The sequence below is a fragment of the Nicrophorus vespilloides genome, unplaced genomic scaffold, assembly GCF_001412225.1.
Source record: "Nicrophorus vespilloides isolate i.1.1-1 unplaced genomic scaffold, Nicve_v1.0, whole genome shotgun sequence".
NCBI lineage: Eukaryota > Metazoa > Arthropoda > Insecta > Coleoptera > Silphidae > Nicrophorus > Nicrophorus vespilloides.
The window spans coordinates 1-18,070 of NW_017098900.1; the positions used below are offsets into that span (position 1 = coordinate 1).

At 36.0% G+C, this 18,070-nt stretch overlaps 3 protein-coding genes across 12 annotated transcripts; 1 reads left to right on the forward strand and 2 right to left on the reverse strand.

Moving 5' to 3' along the window:
• Positions 1-317: 317 nt before the first annotated feature.
• Positions 318-3,915, reverse strand: LOC108563480 (DNA repair protein REV1). 2 transcript variants are annotated; one of them, XM_017922168.1, is made up of 10 exons: positions 3,774-3,915; positions 3,482-3,718; positions 2,119-3,429; positions 1,784-2,065; positions 1,479-1,728; positions 1,388-1,423; positions 1,288-1,332; positions 1,085-1,230; positions 575-1,023; positions 318-518 (listed from the first exon to the last, which is right to left on the reverse strand). In XM_017922168.1, the coding sequence occupies exons 1-10, from the start codon at positions 3,831-3,833 to the stop codon at positions 377-379; spliced, it is 2,958 nt and encodes a 985-aa protein (XP_017777657.1). In that variant the 5' UTR covers positions 3,834-3,915; the 3' UTR covers positions 318-376. The 2 variants fall into 2 exon arrangements, with proteins under 2 accessions (XP_017777657.1, XP_017777658.1); XM_017922169.1 differs by lacking the exon at positions 318-518 and having other exon boundaries at positions 752-862; positions 933-1,023.
• Positions 3,916-3,982: 67 nt separating this feature from the next.
• LOC108563481 lies at positions 3,983-5,586 on the forward strand. 4 transcript variants are annotated; one of them, XM_017922173.1, is made up of 8 exons: positions 3,983-4,027; positions 4,101-4,238; positions 4,389-4,583; positions 4,638-4,767; positions 4,823-4,917; positions 4,969-5,205; positions 5,269-5,293; positions 5,396-5,477. In XM_017922173.1, exons 3-7 carry the CDS (start codon positions 4,389-4,391, stop codon positions 5,281-5,283), a joined length of 672 nt encoding a protein of 223 aa, XP_017777662.1. In that variant the 5' UTR covers positions 3,983-4,027; positions 4,101-4,238; the 3' UTR covers positions 5,284-5,293; positions 5,396-5,477. The 4 variants fall into 4 exon arrangements, with proteins under 4 accessions (XP_017777662.1, XP_017777659.1, XP_017777661.1 ...); XM_017922170.1 differs by lacking the exon at positions 5,269-5,293 and having other exon boundaries at positions 5,396-5,586; XM_017922172.1 differs by lacking the exon at positions 5,269-5,293 and having other exon boundaries at positions 4,131-4,238; positions 5,396-5,586.
• A 3,742-nt stretch (positions 5,587-9,328) lies between these two features.
• LOC108563479 (ephrin type-B receptor 1-B) lies at positions 9,329-17,733 on the reverse strand (the record flags this gene model as incomplete). 6 transcript variants are annotated; one of them, XM_017922166.1, is given in 15 exon segments in its annotated part: positions 9,329-10,091; positions 11,605-11,763; positions 11,824-12,002; positions 12,120-12,329; positions 12,392-12,642; positions 12,711-12,848; positions 14,329-14,376; positions 14,861-15,046; positions 15,104-15,296; positions 15,362-15,804; positions 15,868-16,023; positions 16,079-16,313; positions 16,384-16,529; positions 17,232-17,336; positions 17,553-17,733. In XM_017922166.1, coding segments are annotated over 15 exon segments (2,898 nt in total), but the record flags the coding sequence as incomplete, so codon positions are not given.
• Positions 17,734-18,070: the final 337 nt, after the last annotated feature.

Genomic DNA, 18,070 nt, shown 5'->3' on the forward strand with positions numbered 1-18,070 from the left:
AATAATGCTCGATAAATCAGCTTTTTTTTTCACATTTTAATAATTTTCTCAAAAACTGTAATAGATAGAATGAATCCAAATATGCATATGAAAGCTGAATGTTTGGGAAATCTAGCAAGTATATATACATTCCTGTGCTCTTATCCATATTGTTGTAATACGCGTTCAAAGAACGGGGTGGGGTGTGGGGAGGCGCCAAATGATTACATACTTTTGAGGGAGGCGTAGTAACATCAAGTTTGGAAACCACTGTCCTAGAGGGAAGAATTAGGAGGAAGACAATTGGTTATATTAATTAGGATCTAATTAATTGGGTCGAAAATTGTAAAAATATTTATTAGAATTGTTTCATAATATAATAGGTTTAACAAAATATTTAATCACAGCTGTGTTTGACGCATTCGAAGGTTTTGGGTATATGAAGAGGATGACCGTAAATAGGAATCATCCCTTCCTGAACTGTTTTCAAGATTGTGAGATAGGCCTCATGCCAATTGCAATGTAAATTACTAATATTTCTATAAAAACAATATGAAATTATAGCAAAATATTAATTTCAAAATTAAATATTTACCTGTGAAAGAATTTCAGAATCGTATGCAACTGCTCGATTTTCCTACTCGAGACCAACTCTTTCAAATATTCACCCAACATATTAACATCCACCAGTTTCGGTTCAGATTCATGCTTGAACCAATTTCGAAGCATAGTTTTAAAATTATCGTAATTCAAAGACGCGAAACCCGTGTCTTTCTTCCGCTTTTCCGGCTTGGGTTCATCAATTTTAATCTCTGGTATTCTCGTTTCCGGTTTTGCTTTCAACGTTTTCGTTTCCAATTTGTACTCTTGCATAACTTCTTTCCTAATATCATCAGGCAACTCGTTTAAAACCGTTTCCTCGATGTTTGTTGACGCAACCTTAGTTTCCTCACCTTTATCCAAATTGTATTCTTTGATAATTTCCTTCCTGATATCCTCCGGCAGTTCGTTCAAAACATTCAAATCTATATCGCATTTGCTTTGCTTCAATTAAAAAAAAACGAATAATTATTGAATTAGTTTAAAAATCGAAATGTTCACTTACTTTAACTTTAGGTCTATCTTTTTGAGTGCTTTTGAAGTAATTGCTCAATTCATTGGATGATTTTCTTACTAATTTTGTACCGTTTTTTGAACCTCTTGGACGACCTCTTCCACTTGCTCTCATCGGTGGTTTCACTTCTATCGTATCTGCAACAAGATTTAATTAAAATATTAGTGTTAACAATTCTTCTTTCTTTAATTTACTCTCTTTATTTTCTTCATTTATAGTAGTATCTTCTTTAAAAGTCTCTGAAATCTTCCAAATTTATATAAATTAACAATTAATTTAATATGCGTCACCTACTTTCTTTGATAATCGATTTCTGCTGGAAGCTCACATCTGAAAAAGTAATAAAAATTCATAAACTAGACTGAAATCAATGATATTCACTAACCTTTTTTAGTCTCAACTTTTGTTGAAGGTTTACTTAGGAAACTCTTCATGAAGCTATTCATTACGACCGCCTTCTCTAACCGAGTTAACTGAATTCCCACACCTCTTAAATCTTGGTAAGGTTGCTTGAGTTTTTCATAAATTCCTTTGATTTCCCGGTAAATCACTTGGGAATCTTCGGTGGCAGTTGGAAGCATCACACTTCTTGTTAAGCTATCGCACACTCCGTGTCCCAAATACTTCGCAGTTTCCTATAAAATTATTGTATGTTTATTATATTATTAATTACAATTAGTTGGAGCGTACAGTTGGTGCATTTTCCGCCCGAACCATGAGCTTCAAAGTAACTCCTCTAGCTTTCATTCCGGTTTCCAGCAATCGATTCTTCACTTCCACGGAAAGTCTTTGTAGGAAAGTCAAAGCTTCTTCTTCGTTTTTGAAGCGAATTCCGTAATTCACCTCAGCCGAAACACTCTTTCTCTCATGTTCATAGCACAAAGCCTTTTTGTCGACACCATGCGATTGGTCCCAAATACTCTCACCTGATTTAGACCCAAATTCCTTCTGCAAAACCGTTAAAGAACTTTCCTGCAAATTATAAATTAATAAAAGAAATAATCATTTTAAAATAGATTAGTTACTTGGATATCTTTGCAAGTTTCAAAACCCAAATTCTTAAGTTTAATCAACGTCGCTCTACCGACTCCAGGCAATTCAGATAAAGGCATTTCCGACATGTAATCCTCCACTAATTCAGGTTTTAGGTAGTATTGACCATCAGGTTTTGCTCTCTTCGTGGCTAAACGTGCTTGCAATCTATTAGCTCCGAAGCCTGTAGAACAAGGACACCCAGTCCTAGCCTTGATGACGCTCCTAATATGCCCGGCCCATTCCTGCACGGTAAAAGAAGTCTTCTGCAGGATATTACCAATATCCACGTACATCTCATCGCAGCTCACAGCTTCGATATCAAGAGTATATTCCGATATAGTCTTATACAAAATAGAAGACACCTGCTTGTAACCTTCAAAATCGTAAGGTATAGCTTTTAAATTAGGGCACAGCTTCAATGCAGCTCCCATAAACATCCCATTCTTAACTCCACACTTCCGCGCTTCGTAGCTACAACTAGCAATCTCTGATAAGCTACTATTGTTATCAATAGCTTCCAGTCGACAATCGGCTCCTTCTGGTAAACGCTCCACGTACATCTCAATTTCCCTCCGACGATCCACATTCGACCTAGAAGGACCACCTTTGGAATGTGTAACTGCAACTGGTAAACCTCTAAGTTCCGGTCTCGATCTCAATCCAACCGAAACGAAGAAACAGTCCATATCGATGTGCATCACGATCGATCCAACAGATTTATTATTGACTTCCCTTTTAGTAATTGCTTCCAAACCGGGATATTTTCCTGTATTCTTCTCGCGCATATCATTCACCAGTTGCTTAAATTCCGCTCCGAGCGTGGCTATTAAATGCAACCTCGAATTATTGTAAAACTCGGCAAGAAAACTCGGATCCGAAGCTGTTTTAGTTGATGCATTTATACTATTATTCTCTAAAACGCTTTTAGATTTTGATTCATCAATTGATATTTTACCTTCATAAGCTGTTTTAGTTAATGCATTTATACCATTATTTTCTAATACTCTTTTAGAATCAATAATTTTTGATATTTTCATTTCATCTTCAGTGCTTTCAGAAAGCTTAAACTCAACCTCTTCATCAAATTCATTGGATTCAAATAGATCTGGAGAGATGGGTCTTGATTTTGTTATGTTTTTAGATTGTACGTCTGCACTTTTCATGTAATGTTTCAATTTTGGCTGAGTCCTGCTCTGATTACTGTACAGCAAATAGTTGCTGTAATCCAGAACCCTTCCCAAAGTAATGCTATCCACAATCCAACCTGGTTTTACTATTGGAACATTACCTAATTTAGAAATCTGCAATCCAATCCATTTATTCAATCATTTCTCTCTACCCATCAAAACTCACTTTAACATTTGGTAACATACTGGCAATAATATGAGTGGTTGAGGCCACTTGATAAGTGTGGAAGACTCCTCCGTGTTCAGCCATCAAAATTTTCAGCTCCTCAGAACTCGGCTTAGTGTAACCATTGACAAAGATTGCAATACCCTTGAGAACATCAGACACCTTCTCAGCACTTTTAACAGTCTGTTCTCTGTACTGTTCCATAAGCTTAGCCTTTTTGGCTTCCATGTAACCACCCTAAATGAAATCATATTTATCCATCAACTTAAAGTAAAGTTTACTCAATTCTTACCCATTGGGCAAAACCATTTTCATCATCATCATCATTTCTCTTTCTTCGTCCACCCCTCATTAAAGTAATAATTTAAAAATTAAAATTCAAAAATATAAAATTCAAATAAACAAAATCATCTGAGAATTGTTGGTTATGTTTTGACGACCTCTGACCTTAATATTATTAATTTCACCTGTGCTTACCTGCAGCAATGTTACCAACTATCTAATTAATAAAAGGCATTAATTTTTGGGAATCTACTAATTATAGAAGTAAGTGTTTGTTATATTAATGGTAATGGAAATATTAGATGCGAATTTACTAATTAGATGATATTTTAATTAGTTTTTAATGAACAACAAGAGAAAGTTTTAGTTCTTCGCTTAGTATTCAGAGGGTTGGTCACCATACAACACCCAACCACACCTTCCTGCATACCTAATTGTTTACATATCAAAGAGTGTGTCATAGCTTTTATTTAATGTAAGTAAATAATAATATTGACTTAATTATTAATTTTATCTTAATTCATTAATTCTTTTTTATACTTTAAACAACTTTATATAGTTTAATAGAATAGTAAGTAAATCCAATTGGAATTTGTATTAAAGTTTGGGTGTTTACTTGTTTAAGATGAATTATGAGAAGAGGATGCCTTCGAGGCCCCCATCAGTCTACTCTCATGTAACCAGCCGATCCAGTGCCAATTTGAGAAGTGGCACAAGTTTAAAGTCGCTGAAGATACCTTGGTATCAGAAACCACTAATCCAAAATGCTATATTCATGGACGTTCAAAGATCTGCCTTTTACACAGGCATTTTCACTTTGGTAATTTATCACATTTACAAAGCTGTAATCATTTATTAATTTTCTTTATTTTAGTTGCTGGCACTATTCACAGTGGTTACTAGTATATTTGATATCTATTGCCATATAATGGCTCTTCCTGGATCAACACATTACGGATATCATGTATTCTCATATGAATTTGTTTATGTTGGAAATAAGCATGGTGAGTTAAAAACAGAATCAGTGTTTGGTCAATCAATGTAAATGTTTTGTTCTAGTAAGGAATGCTTTAGTGATGTTTGCTGTGTTCTCAACGCTTCTTTCATTCATTGTGTTTGTTACAAGTATATTCCTTATAATTGGTGTTAGAAAGGTAATTGGTAATAATCTAAATTGATTGATTTTAATGTAATTTGTATTTCAGGAGCATGAGAAGAAGATGGTTCCCTGGTTGTATACTTTCTTTGTGTTTTGTTTGTTCAGAGTCTTGGCGAATCTGTTCTCTAATATAGTGAACGATAACATCTTCGCCTACAACCGTTTGATGGTCACCTTCTGGCTCATCTTCCTCGCATTCTCGATCTACGGTTGGATTATAGTCTACTCGTTCTACATTGAGCTTTCCGAACTCACCAAGCTCGAGGATCTGGCGCATCTTCGGGTAAGTTAACTTCGGTTTACTAACAACACTCTAATCATGATTAATTCCCTTAATGCTTGCTAGAGTATCGAAAGGTAGCAATTAGCCGGTAAGGGTTTACTAATCTTTGTTTAATCTCTTCATCAAGAATTCAATTCAATTTGAGAAAACCAATATTTGATTTGCGCTAATCTTATGGTTGTTTCTGCAGATGGGCACTTTGCAGTCCCTGAATGCATCGACGGTCCCTTCCCTGGCGGGATCTCGTCCGACGACACCCCACAGTACGGTGTCGACGATGCCCGTGAGCTAAGCTCGAGGATGACGCCCATCGCCGGACCGTCGCGCTCCATCTCATTCTTCACCGATACAGATTTAAGCGTCGCGACGCCATCCACAGCGCCCATCGAATACATAACATAAGAGAAAACCTCTCCCGTCCAAAAAAAAAAAAAGAAACATAATTACGTGATAGTTTTATACATAACTGTACAAATTTAGACAAAAACCCTTTGATTATATAACATAATTTATATCATCAAAGAACAACTGAACAGATTTTCATATCCTGTTATGAAATATGTATTACTTTAACGATCCGTCCACTTTATTATTATTATTTTTAAGAGTTTTAACAAGATTTCGTCCTTTTGCTTATCAAACCAAAGGATGTGTTGCGTTTGAAGCAATGGCCTTCGAATTCATGCGAGCAACGAAACTTACCGTTCTGTTTCTCGAAAAGCAAAGAAATGTTTTAAATTAGGATTTTATTTGTTTACAGATGGTAATATTTTATACAATTTTATAAGCTTTCAAAGTTACGTTTACTGTAGTAAATTATTTTAACGAAAATGGAACACCATAAAAATGGTTTTATAGTCTACTCACAACTTTTTTTTATTAAATTAAAAATTTTATCCGACTCTTGTATTTTATTACCCAATCATCAAAAATCCATTATTTTTATTTATAGATTTTTACTTAAGAGTATTACTTTTATACATTTATTTCACACATATGTTACTTTCAATATAATACAGCAATATCTCGTATTGTGCGGCTTTAATCAGTCCGGATTCACCACAGTTTGAAAGGTAGTGAGAAAGCAGTGACTTCACATTTTAGTGATTTTCTCAAAAACTATAATACATAGAATGGTTCCAAAAGATGCATATGAAAGTTGCAAATTTGGGGAATATAACGTGTATTCAAATATTGTGTTATTGTAATTCGCTGTCTCCACATTTTAGTGATTTTCTTAAAAAGTATAAGAGATAAAAGTGATCCAAAAGATGCATATGAAAGTTGGATTGTTGGGGAATACAACTTGTATAATCTTATCAGATACTGTAATAGATAGAATGAATCCAAATTTATTTTATCCGAGTTTTGTGTTTTATTACCCAATCCATTACAAAAATCCATTATTTTTATTTATAGATTTTTACTTAAAAGTATTACTTTTATACATTTTTCTCACATATTTGTTACTTTCGATATAATACAGCAATACCTCGTATTGTGCGGGTTTGATCAGTCCGGATTCACCATAATCTGGTTTGAAAGGTAGTGAAAAAGCATTGACTTCACATTTTAGTGATTTTCTCAAAAACTATAATAGAATGGATCCAAAAGATGCATATGAAAGTTGCAAATTTGGGTAATGTAACGTGTATTCAAATATTGTGTTTTTGTAATTACCTGTCTTCACATTTTTGTGATTTTCTCAAAAAGTATAAGAGATAAAAGTGATCCAAAAGATGCATATGAAAGTTGGATTGTTGGTGAATGCAACTTGTATAATTTTGTCAGAAACTGTAATAGATAGAATGAATCCAAAATTATTTTAGAAAGAAAGATTTAAGTACAAGGAAAGAAATGAATTTTTAAAAAAAACAACACACAATTAAGCTATTATTTTGTAATGAATAATTAATACTTTTTTTTTTACAAATATATTACAAGTTTACACTGTCATACTCAGAGTAAGTATATAGAAAAATGCTATTAAAATTCTCGATTTGCAAAGTGGAAAATCATTAATATTGTTCACGTTTTCTTTTTTTTCCATTAAATCCCAACGAATTTTCCAGTTTGCAAAAGGCGTTCAATGAATCGAAGAAAGAAACAAAACAAATCATAATAATAATAATAAGAGTCAAATAAACTGTCGATAATTACGTAATGATTATACGTTGACGCACTTTGTCCCAATCGCGCGACATTCCCGACGACACTCACTCACATTTAGGCTGTTATTTAACTAAACGAACTAAATAATAATTAAAGGAAACAACAAACAAACAATAAATCCATCTTTCTCTCGATTTCGCTGCTCGTATTTGAAACAACGTTAATATTATCAATAAATCAATTGATTTATCGCTCGGAATCAACCAAAAAGTGAAACATGGAATGTATAATATTTATATTACGTACATGTTACAAGGAAATAAAGAATAAATATTTATAATAATATAATATGTATAAATCGTATGTATATATATATATATATAAAAAAAAATCATGGATTTCGTTCCCTATTTCTTCTTATATTCTTTCGAAATTACACAAGAAAAAAAAAAACGATTGCTTTGTTTCAGTCAAAGATAAAATTACAATTTAAATTATAGTTGCTGTTTTTTTGCTTCTCTCAAAGAAATTATAAGAAAAAATGTACATCGAGGAAATCTGTATAGGGCTTAGAGGGTAATTAATAATTATTATAATAGTATAAATTAATTACATTGAGCATATATAGAAGACGAAATAAATTAAGTACAAAATAATTAATGTTTAGGGTTTGTTTTTTTGCAAAAATTTTCGCGATTGTACAAATCGTGAGAGAAAGATTCACCAAAACAATAAATATACCATTCATATACACATAAACAAATTGCTTATTGCTCGATTTTTTTCTCTTTATATTCTTTATTATATAATATATATTTATAGTAGTATTAAATAAACAAAGAAATACTTAGAATGTAGACGAAGACTTTAAAAAAAAAAGTTTTTTTTCTCTTAATTTCTTTCTTTACTTGCAGTCTTTTACGTTGTTGTCTCATCTCATCTTCGTTCTTAATTTCTGTAATATATATAATTTCGCAGTCAGTTCACAACAACTATCAATCATCTTTTCTTTTTTCTCTTTAAATACTACTACGGACAGTTCATTTTTTTTTATTCCATTGCTCTCACATTTGGCTAGAAATAAAAACAATTATAATATTAATAATAAACAAATAAATAAATCCAGACGCAAAAAGATCTAAGCCAAAATTTGGTCCAAATTTCAGCGTTTCACTTGATTTCCTTTTTTCAGCCTCCATCCACTCCACAGTTTTAGGCCACGAAAGAATAAATAGACAATAAAACAAGAATCACGTTTCAGGCACAAATTTTGGCTCAACACATTTTACAATATCATTATTAATTTTTTTTTTCTTTAAATATATATATATATTTATATAATATACATAATTCTTCTAATATTGATTCACTTTCTTTCTTTTTAAATATAATATAAATCCTTGTTTGTTCATCGCTAAACAGAAATCGGAAATTATATTACGTTGATATGTAGAAAAAGTATACAAAAGAAAAACTTTTCACGCTCATCCCAGAAAATCAAATTGTTTTTTTTTTTCAAAGAAAACAATTAATGAATTATATAACTAAATACATGTTGGTGTTTCGTTCCTTGTTTGTGTTCACGTTCTCTTCTTCTCCAATTTCAAATTGGTTTCGTGCTAAGAAGCATTTCGTTTCAACGAATAATTAAATTAAAAAGGGGTTTCGAAACGCACCGGACGAGGCACAAACTTTGGTTCTTGTTTTTGAATTTGCGCAAATTAAAAGTTTTCGTTAGTTGGAGCGTCTATTTTGTTTGTTTTATTTCGTTTCGTTTCACACCATTGGACGGCTTCAAAGAGTGATAAAAATTGATTTGGAAAACGAATGATTTCAATCGATAATTTTATAGATGTTTCTTGATGTAAAAACCAAAATTTGCGTCTCTTCCATTTACGTTTCGTAATTATTTCGTTATTTATGTTGTTGTTGTTGTAAGAAGAGAATATTTGTTTTATAATTAGGTACACACGTAAATATTTTTTTTTTATAATTTTTTTCTTTGTTTTTTTTTTGATTATTAGATTGTTATTACATGGATAAAAAGAATTACAATTGCCGATTACTCTCTTGTTTTTCTTCTCTCGCTATTTTTGTTTATACATAAAGCTCACGGACACCTCAGAGTATCTAAAATGTTCACTTGAATCCATCGCGCACTCCGCGCGAAAAACGTTCGTTCTTTTTTAAAAAGAAGAAAAAAACGGTAAAAAAAGTCTCTTTTTTCCTTTTTTCTGCTTAAATTTTTAGATAGAAAAATGGAAATTAAATAGAAAAATATATGTGTATGATCGGATTGTCCACTCGTCGACGAAGCGAAAAAGCACACTAACTATAAACTAAACGATAAATATCACCACGTTTTGATTCCACTTAAATAAGAAAAAACAAGGATTGAAATTAACAAATTAATTAAATGCGTTTGAAATAATAATAATCCTGTGGGTCCTTTTCGCTTTGCGAATGTTGGTGTTCAAGTCGGGGTGGTGTCTCTTCATTTCCTTCTTTAAACGAGGAATCCTTCGGTCCCGTTGACCCGGATCTGGGCTCTGATGTTCTGCACGCTGTTCATGATCTTCTTCTGGTGACCCACGAGGGTGATTCCCAGCTCGGTCAGCTCCTTCACCGTCAGATTGACGACTGCGTCCATGGTGTTGATGCCACCTGCGTGGAAGTTCTCCAGGTATCTGGTCATCTTTATCGAGTTCAACCATTCCTCCACCGAGGAGAAGTTCGTAAGATCAGGCGCGTCCGCCGCTAAGGGATTCGTCGATCTACAAGAAGCAAAAAAACCGAAATCTTTAATAATACTTTCTAAAAATAAAATACAATTAATTTTGATTTAAGTAAATAATCAGTAAAGTTTTGTGGCTCAACATCTAAAGAGTGTCAAAATCGTTTACAATAATTAATCTGTAATAATAAGAAACACAAACATGTTGAAAATTACACAATAATTGAGTAAACTGCAAATAATGCAATAATTATCGTTCCTTCTATTAAGGTCAAGAGAAACATATATAATCAGCATCTAAAATAATGAGAAAGGAGCGACGTAAAATCAGTTATGAATAGGTTTTCTTTGTCAAAAATTAGACCTGATGCCACAGAAAATTACGTTAAAAATCGCATGCGTTGTGTTTAGTGGTTATTTGTTATCGTGCAAACCCACGCTTTACTATCTTTGAGTGCTGTAACGAGTTAATGGTTTATGGTTGTTGGAATTGGGAGAAAACGAAAGCAGCGAAAGAAATAATTGAAATAATAAAAGAAACCAAAAAAAAAAAATAGCAAAGCGAAGGAGGAGAAATAAGGGAGAAACGTTCGAGCTATAAAAATCTTCCCAAACACCTCGGTTAATTATTTAGTTTTGAAGATTCGGAAGATCGAATGTTTCTCGCTTATCCTTGTGTTAGATGTAATTAATTAAAAAAAAAATAATAAAAAAGAAGCATAGAAATACCTTAGGTGTTTAAAGTTTGTGAGATAAAATAAATTGTAAAGCAATAGAGGAGATATTTACAGGTTGCTGGTAAAAGTGACCCAATTGCCTTCTTTACTGTTCTGTGTTCTGTTCCATCCGTCGACCTCGTCGCCCTCCCCGTCCGTCCCCGTCACACCCCCGCTCCCTCCTGTACAGTACTCGCTGCCGCCGCTGTTCTCGCCGCATCCCCCATCGAAATCGTTGAGCATACGCCAGCCGCCGCCAGAAGATGAAGAACCGTCCCTGTTCAGATCGTTCAGATGGCTGACGTTCAAGTGGCTGTTGAACAACCGATTCATTTCGATCTCGTTCTGAATCTGCCTGTTAATATCGAAGTGGCCTGGCAGAGTGCCGAACCCATGCGGCGGTGGCTGCTGTTGGTGGTGATGATGCACCATGTACGGTTCGTGGTAACCGTAATTGCTGGGCACGAACCCACCAGAAGAGATGCGGTGCTGCATTATAAACTGCTGCGGTAGATTTCTTCGAAGAGAGTGCGAGAACTCGGCAAGCTGTATGTCGGGGAGCGGTGGATGAGGAGGAGCCGGGTTGGAAGGCAGCGAAGGCCTGTTTAGCCAAAAGTACGGATTAAAGGGTGGCGGAATGCTAAAAAAATTATACACAACGACGTGTTCATATAAATAAATATAAATAAATTAAAAACGAACAAATGATAATAATAATAAACGATTAAAGCGTGCACTAGTAACCGAAGAGATAGAGAGTGAAGAGTAAGTAAGCTTAAGTGGTGGGAATGTATTTAGGTATTCTTTCACCAGTTTTCTTCTTTCGTTCGACCTTACCGGTTCTGAGCAATTTTTCGGAGAGTGTCCGGCACCCGGATCAGCTTGTCCAGCGTCTTCACGATGGACTGGAATGTGGGTCTGTGGGTGCGCTCCTTCTGCCAGCAATCCAACATCAGCTGGTAGATGGCCTCGGGACAATCCATCGGAGCCGGCAGTCTACAAAATCATTTTTTTGTTCATTAAATCATCTTTTTGAGAGCGAAATTCGGATCTTACCTGTAACCCTTTTCGATGCTCTTGATGACGTCCTGATTTGACCAGTTCCAGTAAGGTCGTTCACCGTAGGACATCACCTCCCAGCACACGATTCCCATGGACCAGACGTCGCTGGCCGAAGTGAATTTACGGAAGGCTATCGCCTCAGGAGCCGTCCATCTCACAGGGATTTTACCACCCTAAAATTAGCAATTATTTAAAAAGTTGTTTAACAAACAAATAATTATAGTAAGTATTTCTTTAAGTTACTTGACAAGTATTCTAGATGTGTACTTCGACAAGTATACGATTCTTACCCTCGTGGTGTATGCTCCTTCGGTGGCGCTCTCAATTTCCCTGCTGAGACCAAAATCTGCAATCTTGCAGACGAGCTGCGAATTGACCAGAACGTTCCTCGCAGCGAGATCACGATGGACGTAGTTCATGTCGCTGAGGTATTGCATGCCCGCCGCTATTCCACGCAGCATTCCCACGAGCTGCAGGACCTGGAACTTCCCGTCGTTGGCCTGCGGATAAAAAAAATGAATCAATCAATGCAATTGATTCGGTTTTCCAATTGAAATCGTACCCGAAGGAAGGTGTCCAGAGATCCGTTCTCCATGTACTCGGTGATGATCATCACGGGATTGGATTTGGTGACGACGCCTTGCAGGAAGATCACGTTCGGATGCTCGAACTGTCCCATGATGGAAGCTTCGGTGAGGAAGTCGTTCCTAGCCTTATCCAAAGATCCGGCCTTCAGCGTTTTGATAGCCACGTCGATGTCCATGCCGTTCACCTTCAGTTTACCCTTGCAGACGTCTCCGAATTCTCCTCCACCTAAAGAATAATGAAGCAAATGGATGAGCATACATCATCATCATCATTGATTAGTCTTCTCCCTTTACCTATTATCGCTTCGATTGTGATACAGCCAGCATCAATTTCCCTTGCAAATTCGCGCACCGCCTGATTGGGGTCTTCGTACGTGTGTGGATCAATGTAGGTTCTCGAGGCTCCCATCCCGGTGAATAGGGGCGTAGTCACTGGAAACACTTCGAAAATCAACACAAAAAACGACGCGGAGAACAGCAGCAGCAGACGCAAACAAAACATTAAAACACAACAGAAAAGAACAAGAAAAACAAAACCATTATATAACATCAAATCTATTTATCTACACAGACACACACACTCAATATACAAAACGCACGTTTCGTATTAATTGCATTCGATCCTCGCGAAAGACAATAGGAATTCAATAAACAATTGTTCATTAAAATCGAAACAAAAAAGGCTACATAGTATATATGTATATATAAATCCTTTATGCTCGCAAGCAATTAGCGGTAAAAGTGCAAATTGGTGTATTTGCACGGAAACATGCAACACATAATTTATAATAATAATAAAATTTAATAGAAACGTAAGCTACTTCGAGCATGCAAAACAGTAAAAACTTTGATTTAAAACATATATAAAGTGAAGTTGTTCCTGGTTCAACGCTTGAACCAAAAGTACAACTTCAAACGACGCTTGGGACTATAAATTGACAAAGAAATCATCATCTTAGGTGTTAAATAATTAATCGGTTAATGTTTACCCATCACCATTTCACGCACACACACAAACGGTTTCTTCAATGTTCGCAGGACGCGGAAGACGACCATATTGTTGGCTGTGAAAAACTTACAAACTACAAAGAAGAAAACTAGAACTACAAGGTCCTAATCCATCCACCAAGCAATTGTTAAATCAATATTCTGCTTATAATCAAAGATTATTAAGATCCAATTTCTTAAATATTAAAATTTAAAGATAATTTTGTAATTATACAGATTATACGAAAATAATTTTCTGTTTTCAATATCTTATATGATGAAATGCATAATTGAGTTTCCGGAAAAAAAAAAGTGAAGTCGATGGAATATTGAAAATGTAATGCGAACTGGAAAATTCCGGATAGCCTTATTCAGATTTCATGGCTTTTCAATCACGATTTGCATTTTCACGGAGCCGGAAATCTAGACAAAAGCGCTGCGAGCGTCGACGAAAAATTCTTCCGCGTGAAAAATTTCCGAATTTCCTACTCGAAACATGTAATAATAATACTATCCAGAAGTGGATTGATTTTATTTACGTTCTTTTTAATAAACGAAATCTGTTTGAAAATGTAAAATGCAATATGCAATGAATAAGTGAACTTTGCGGAGATTGCAATAATAACGTTCTCGGGTTTAAGATGTTAAGAGAAACACGTTTTATGCACAATGTAAGAGCGGCGACAAAATATAAATAACGCGTGATGAGCCTATCTGAAATTATAAAGCTAATCCGTTAAGATTTTAATTAGTAATTAATATCGTTAGTGCCATGTTGTGCGCACATAAACGTGCAATTAGTGTGGCCGGATTAGTACCTCGTAATTCATTCGATTGCGGCGATGTGTTAGAGCGTCTCGGAAGAAGAATTATTTTATAAGAGGAAGAAAAAAAAATAAAAATAAAAAAAAAAATAATAAATTACCATTTGTGTGTGTGGTAACAATAGGAGGATTGTCCAAGTTATGATGAACTAAAAACAAAAATAAAACAAAAAAGAAATACTAAGAGATAAATTAATTAACGAAAACTGTGTTTTTTTTTCGCTTGATGGGGTTGTCAAGTCATGAAGCTCTGTGAAAGTTTAACACATCAATATACTTAAGTAGAAACCAATTGCGCAAATTGGTTCTGTAAGGCAAAAGCGTCTTTTATCTTAATAATATATATAAAAATACACACATAAATCAATCAAAAAATATAAAACAATCAAGTCATCTTGCGTTATCAAAAAAACTTTTCTTAGGCGGCGAAAATAACTTACTGTATGTTACTACTAATCCTTTTGGTTTAGAATGAGACGAAGAGGGGGAGAGCATGGAAAGTGCGAGTTTTTAGTAATTGTGCCAACTATTTTGGAAACGATCGTGACTTCGCTCTCGTTGGTATAAGTTTTTTTTTTGTTTGTTTTCGTTTTACATATTTATATACAAGGTTTAACGAGATGTGTAATTTACCTTCGCCGTTGCGGTATTCCAGGGTGTCGCAGTCGCTCGGTTGCTTCTTGTTGCATTCGTCGTTGGCTCTGGATTTGATGAAGACCACTGTTAAGACGATGACTGCCACGAGGATGACGACGATTGCGACGATGCCTCCAGCCACCAGCTGCAGTCGGAAACCTTCCTCGTCTTCACCTATGTAAGCTACACGAATTTGGTTTATTATAGGTATTGTTGAGTGTGAAGAGATTTTTCACTTACCGGTCTTGAGGACTTGTCCTGTAGTTTTGAAGATGACCGGGGAATAGGCGCTCCAACCGCGTTGGGTTTTAGCCCTCACCTGTAATCCGTACTCGGTGCGTTGCTGAAGCCCGGTGAAGGTGGCGAAGAGTTCGTTGGTGAGGATACTCGTGGAGTTGCTGTGATCAATATCGCCTTTCACGAAGCAGCGTACCTTAAGTAAAATTACATTTCAAAATTAGTTTCGTTGAATTAAAAAGGATTTATTCTTGATAATACTTCATAGGTTTCTACAGCATCGTTTTCGATTTCGCCACCGTCGCTGCTGGTGGGTACGTCCCAGCTGATGCTGATTTCGGTGCTCTTCACGGAAATAACGCGCACGTTCGTCGTGGTGCTTGGAACTGAAGCTTCAGTTGTGACGACTATATCCGCGTATTCCGGAGATCCGCTCTTCGAAGTCACATTCGATACACCGTTTTCGGCGAATACTTGGAATCTGTACGTAGTAACGGCGTTCAAACCGCTGATGGTGATCTTCGTGTCGTTGAATCTCTCCATGTTGGGTGAGTACTGGACCAAGCCCAAAATGCAGGCGTCGCATTTGATCCTGTAGGAGGTGTCGGCTCGACCACCCAAGTTCTCCGGCGGACTCCAGCTCAGCATCACGATCGATTGATCGACGAAGTTCACCGTCAAGTTTTGCGGCGCTGATGGAGGTTCTGCAAAGGAACAATTTATTTATAAAAGCAAATCGTTCGGAAGAATCTTTTCGATCCTCTTACGTGTACAAGGCATGTCTTTGGAATCTTTCGGGGAGCGGTAGAAACCGGAATCGCACTTGCATTCGCGCAAGCCCTCCACCTGGGCCTTCGAGTTCTCCGGGCATTTCTGGCAGAGATCGTCTCCGACACTAGACTTGTACTTGCCGCGCGGACATACTACAAAGAAACATCAATATTTTTCACCACCTTAATGCCCCAAATCGAAGCTTACCGTTGCAGGATTGCTTCTTGGTGTCCGGCTGGAAACCGGCCATGCATTTGCATCCACCTGTGGGTAACGTCCATTTCCCGTCGCCCTTGCAGAGGTACGTGGGCGTGTCGACCTCTTGCGCGTTCTCCACGCAGGTTCCCGTAGCCTGCTCGATAAGCGTCACCTCTTTTCCCGTCGGGGTCTTCGGGAACTTGGCGAAGTTTATCGTCACCTCCGGACACGTTATGTAATAAATCTGTCAAGTGAATTTTTTTTTTTTAGGTTTAGTTTTGAAAAACGATCTAAATTCGTATTTTTCCACTGACCTTTACGGCGAGCAACGAGATGCACGCTCCCTGATCCCTGAACGCAAAGTACACCCCTTTCTTCGTTACGGGGATGCTCTTCACCTCCGTATTGATGGTCACTTCGTTGTTCTTGTTGAATCTACCTTCGCCAGCGGCAATACGACCTTCACAAGTAAAAGATACAACGTTGTAAGTTATAATTCCGACACGTAAATTAGATTACAAATTATTGATTTGTAACCAACGCAAATCTAGAATTTGCTAATTTCTTCCATATCTTAGATAATCTAAACTACCCACGTAAATATCAATTCTCTTGGCCTTCAATTAAAACAATAAAACTTATTTGTTGTCCTTAACCAACGACAATACTTTGTTTACTGCATTTTTCTTTATATAAATATTATAATAATTCTCACAACCCATTACTTTTTAATTTACTAACCACAGTCACATTCACATTTCCTTTACTTTACGTATTTTTTCTTCAATGTTTCTTAGCAAATTGCATTGCAAAATTTACATAAATTGATTCATTTTAATTTCTGTTACTTTATATAAATAAATAAAAGTTATATAAATTCATAATGCAAAATTGTTAATTTTCTAAATAAAATAGTATTTAAAGCAAGATATTTTTTTTGTGATTTGTATGATTTTTAAGTTTGTTTCAAAAGCAGTATTTTAAGTATGTTCAAATATATATGATAATTAAAAAAAAAAACAAAATTCTGAAATAAAAGATGTGTGTCGTCAGGTGGAAAATGTTCGAAGTGTGTGTGTATGTTAGTGTGCACAGCCCCCTCGATCTTACTACATCTTGAAACGTATCTAACGATATGCAAATAAATAATTATCCGGCTCACCGATTAATTTGTAGCTATCGGTTTCCCACGGCGGGGGTTCCCTCGTGGCGACGTCGAACTCGTAGTACAGAAGACTGAACGTCTCCTTGCACGACAGCGCGTTACCTGCAAACATGAATAAATATCAAATAAACGATAGAGGGTACAAAAAAAAAATAGGGACGATAAACTGCTACAACTACTAATAATAATAATGATGATAGTTGTTGTAATAACGTAAAAAAAAGCATTTGAAATTCAAATCGAGGGTATAAAATATAATATAATATAATGATGGTGTAGTGTAATGTATAGAGAAGAGAGAGAGAGAGAAGTACATACCTGGAAAGAGGCTGCAATCCCTGATGGTGAACTGTATTTCGATGTAGATCCTGTTGGCCTGCGTCCGCTCGATGAACGGCACCCAGAGCCAGTTGTTCACGTTGCTGTAGGCCACGTCGCACACCACGTACGACCTCCAATGGAGTCCCTTTGGGAAATCCGAAAACGTCTCCTCCACCCACTGACAACAACAAAAAAAAAGACAATCATATAATGTAAAGAGAGGAATGTTAAAATAATGCAAGAATTGAGAGAATCTTTGAGGCTTTTTTTCGTTCCTCTGATTGACAGGCAACGACGGTGGGACCACGCATCATTGTTGCATTGTTGTCCTGCAGCTTTCTACGCGTGCATAAATTACAATTTTCTGATTCTCTTCGGCGAGGCGGGGACCGAAGAAGAAGGATCGTTTGGTTGGTTGGTTGGATGGATGGAAACACGCGCGCCTCGTTCCACGGACCGCGTTTATGAATGCTGATTAAATATCAATAGGCCGTGGAAAAGGCGACGAAGATAAA

Coding starts and splice junctions, on each gene's coding strand:
- LOC108563480 (XM_017922168.1), bottom strand. CDS start 3,833: ATGAGGGGTGGACGAAGAAAGAGAAATGATGATGATGATGAAAATGGT. Junction 1,424..1,478: donor AAAAGTTGAGACTAAAAAAG/GTTAGTGAATAT, acceptor TTACTTTTTCAG/ATGTGAGCTTCCAGCAGAAA. Junction 1,231..1,287: donor AAATGAAGAAAATAAAGAGA/GTAAATTAAAGA, acceptor ATCTTGTTGCAG/ATACGATAGAAGTGAAACCA.
- LOC108563481 (XM_017922170.1), top strand. CDS start 4,389: ATGAATTATGAGAAGAGGATGCCTTCGAGGCCCCCATCAGTCTACTCT. Junction 4,768..4,822: donor TTATGTTGGAAATAAGCATG/GTGAGTTAAAAA, acceptor GTTTTGTTCTAG/TAAGGAATGCTTTAGTGATG. Junction 5,206..5,395: donor AGGATCTGGCGCATCTTCGG/GTAAGTTAACTT, acceptor TTGTTTCTGCAG/ATGGGCACTTTGCAGTCCCT.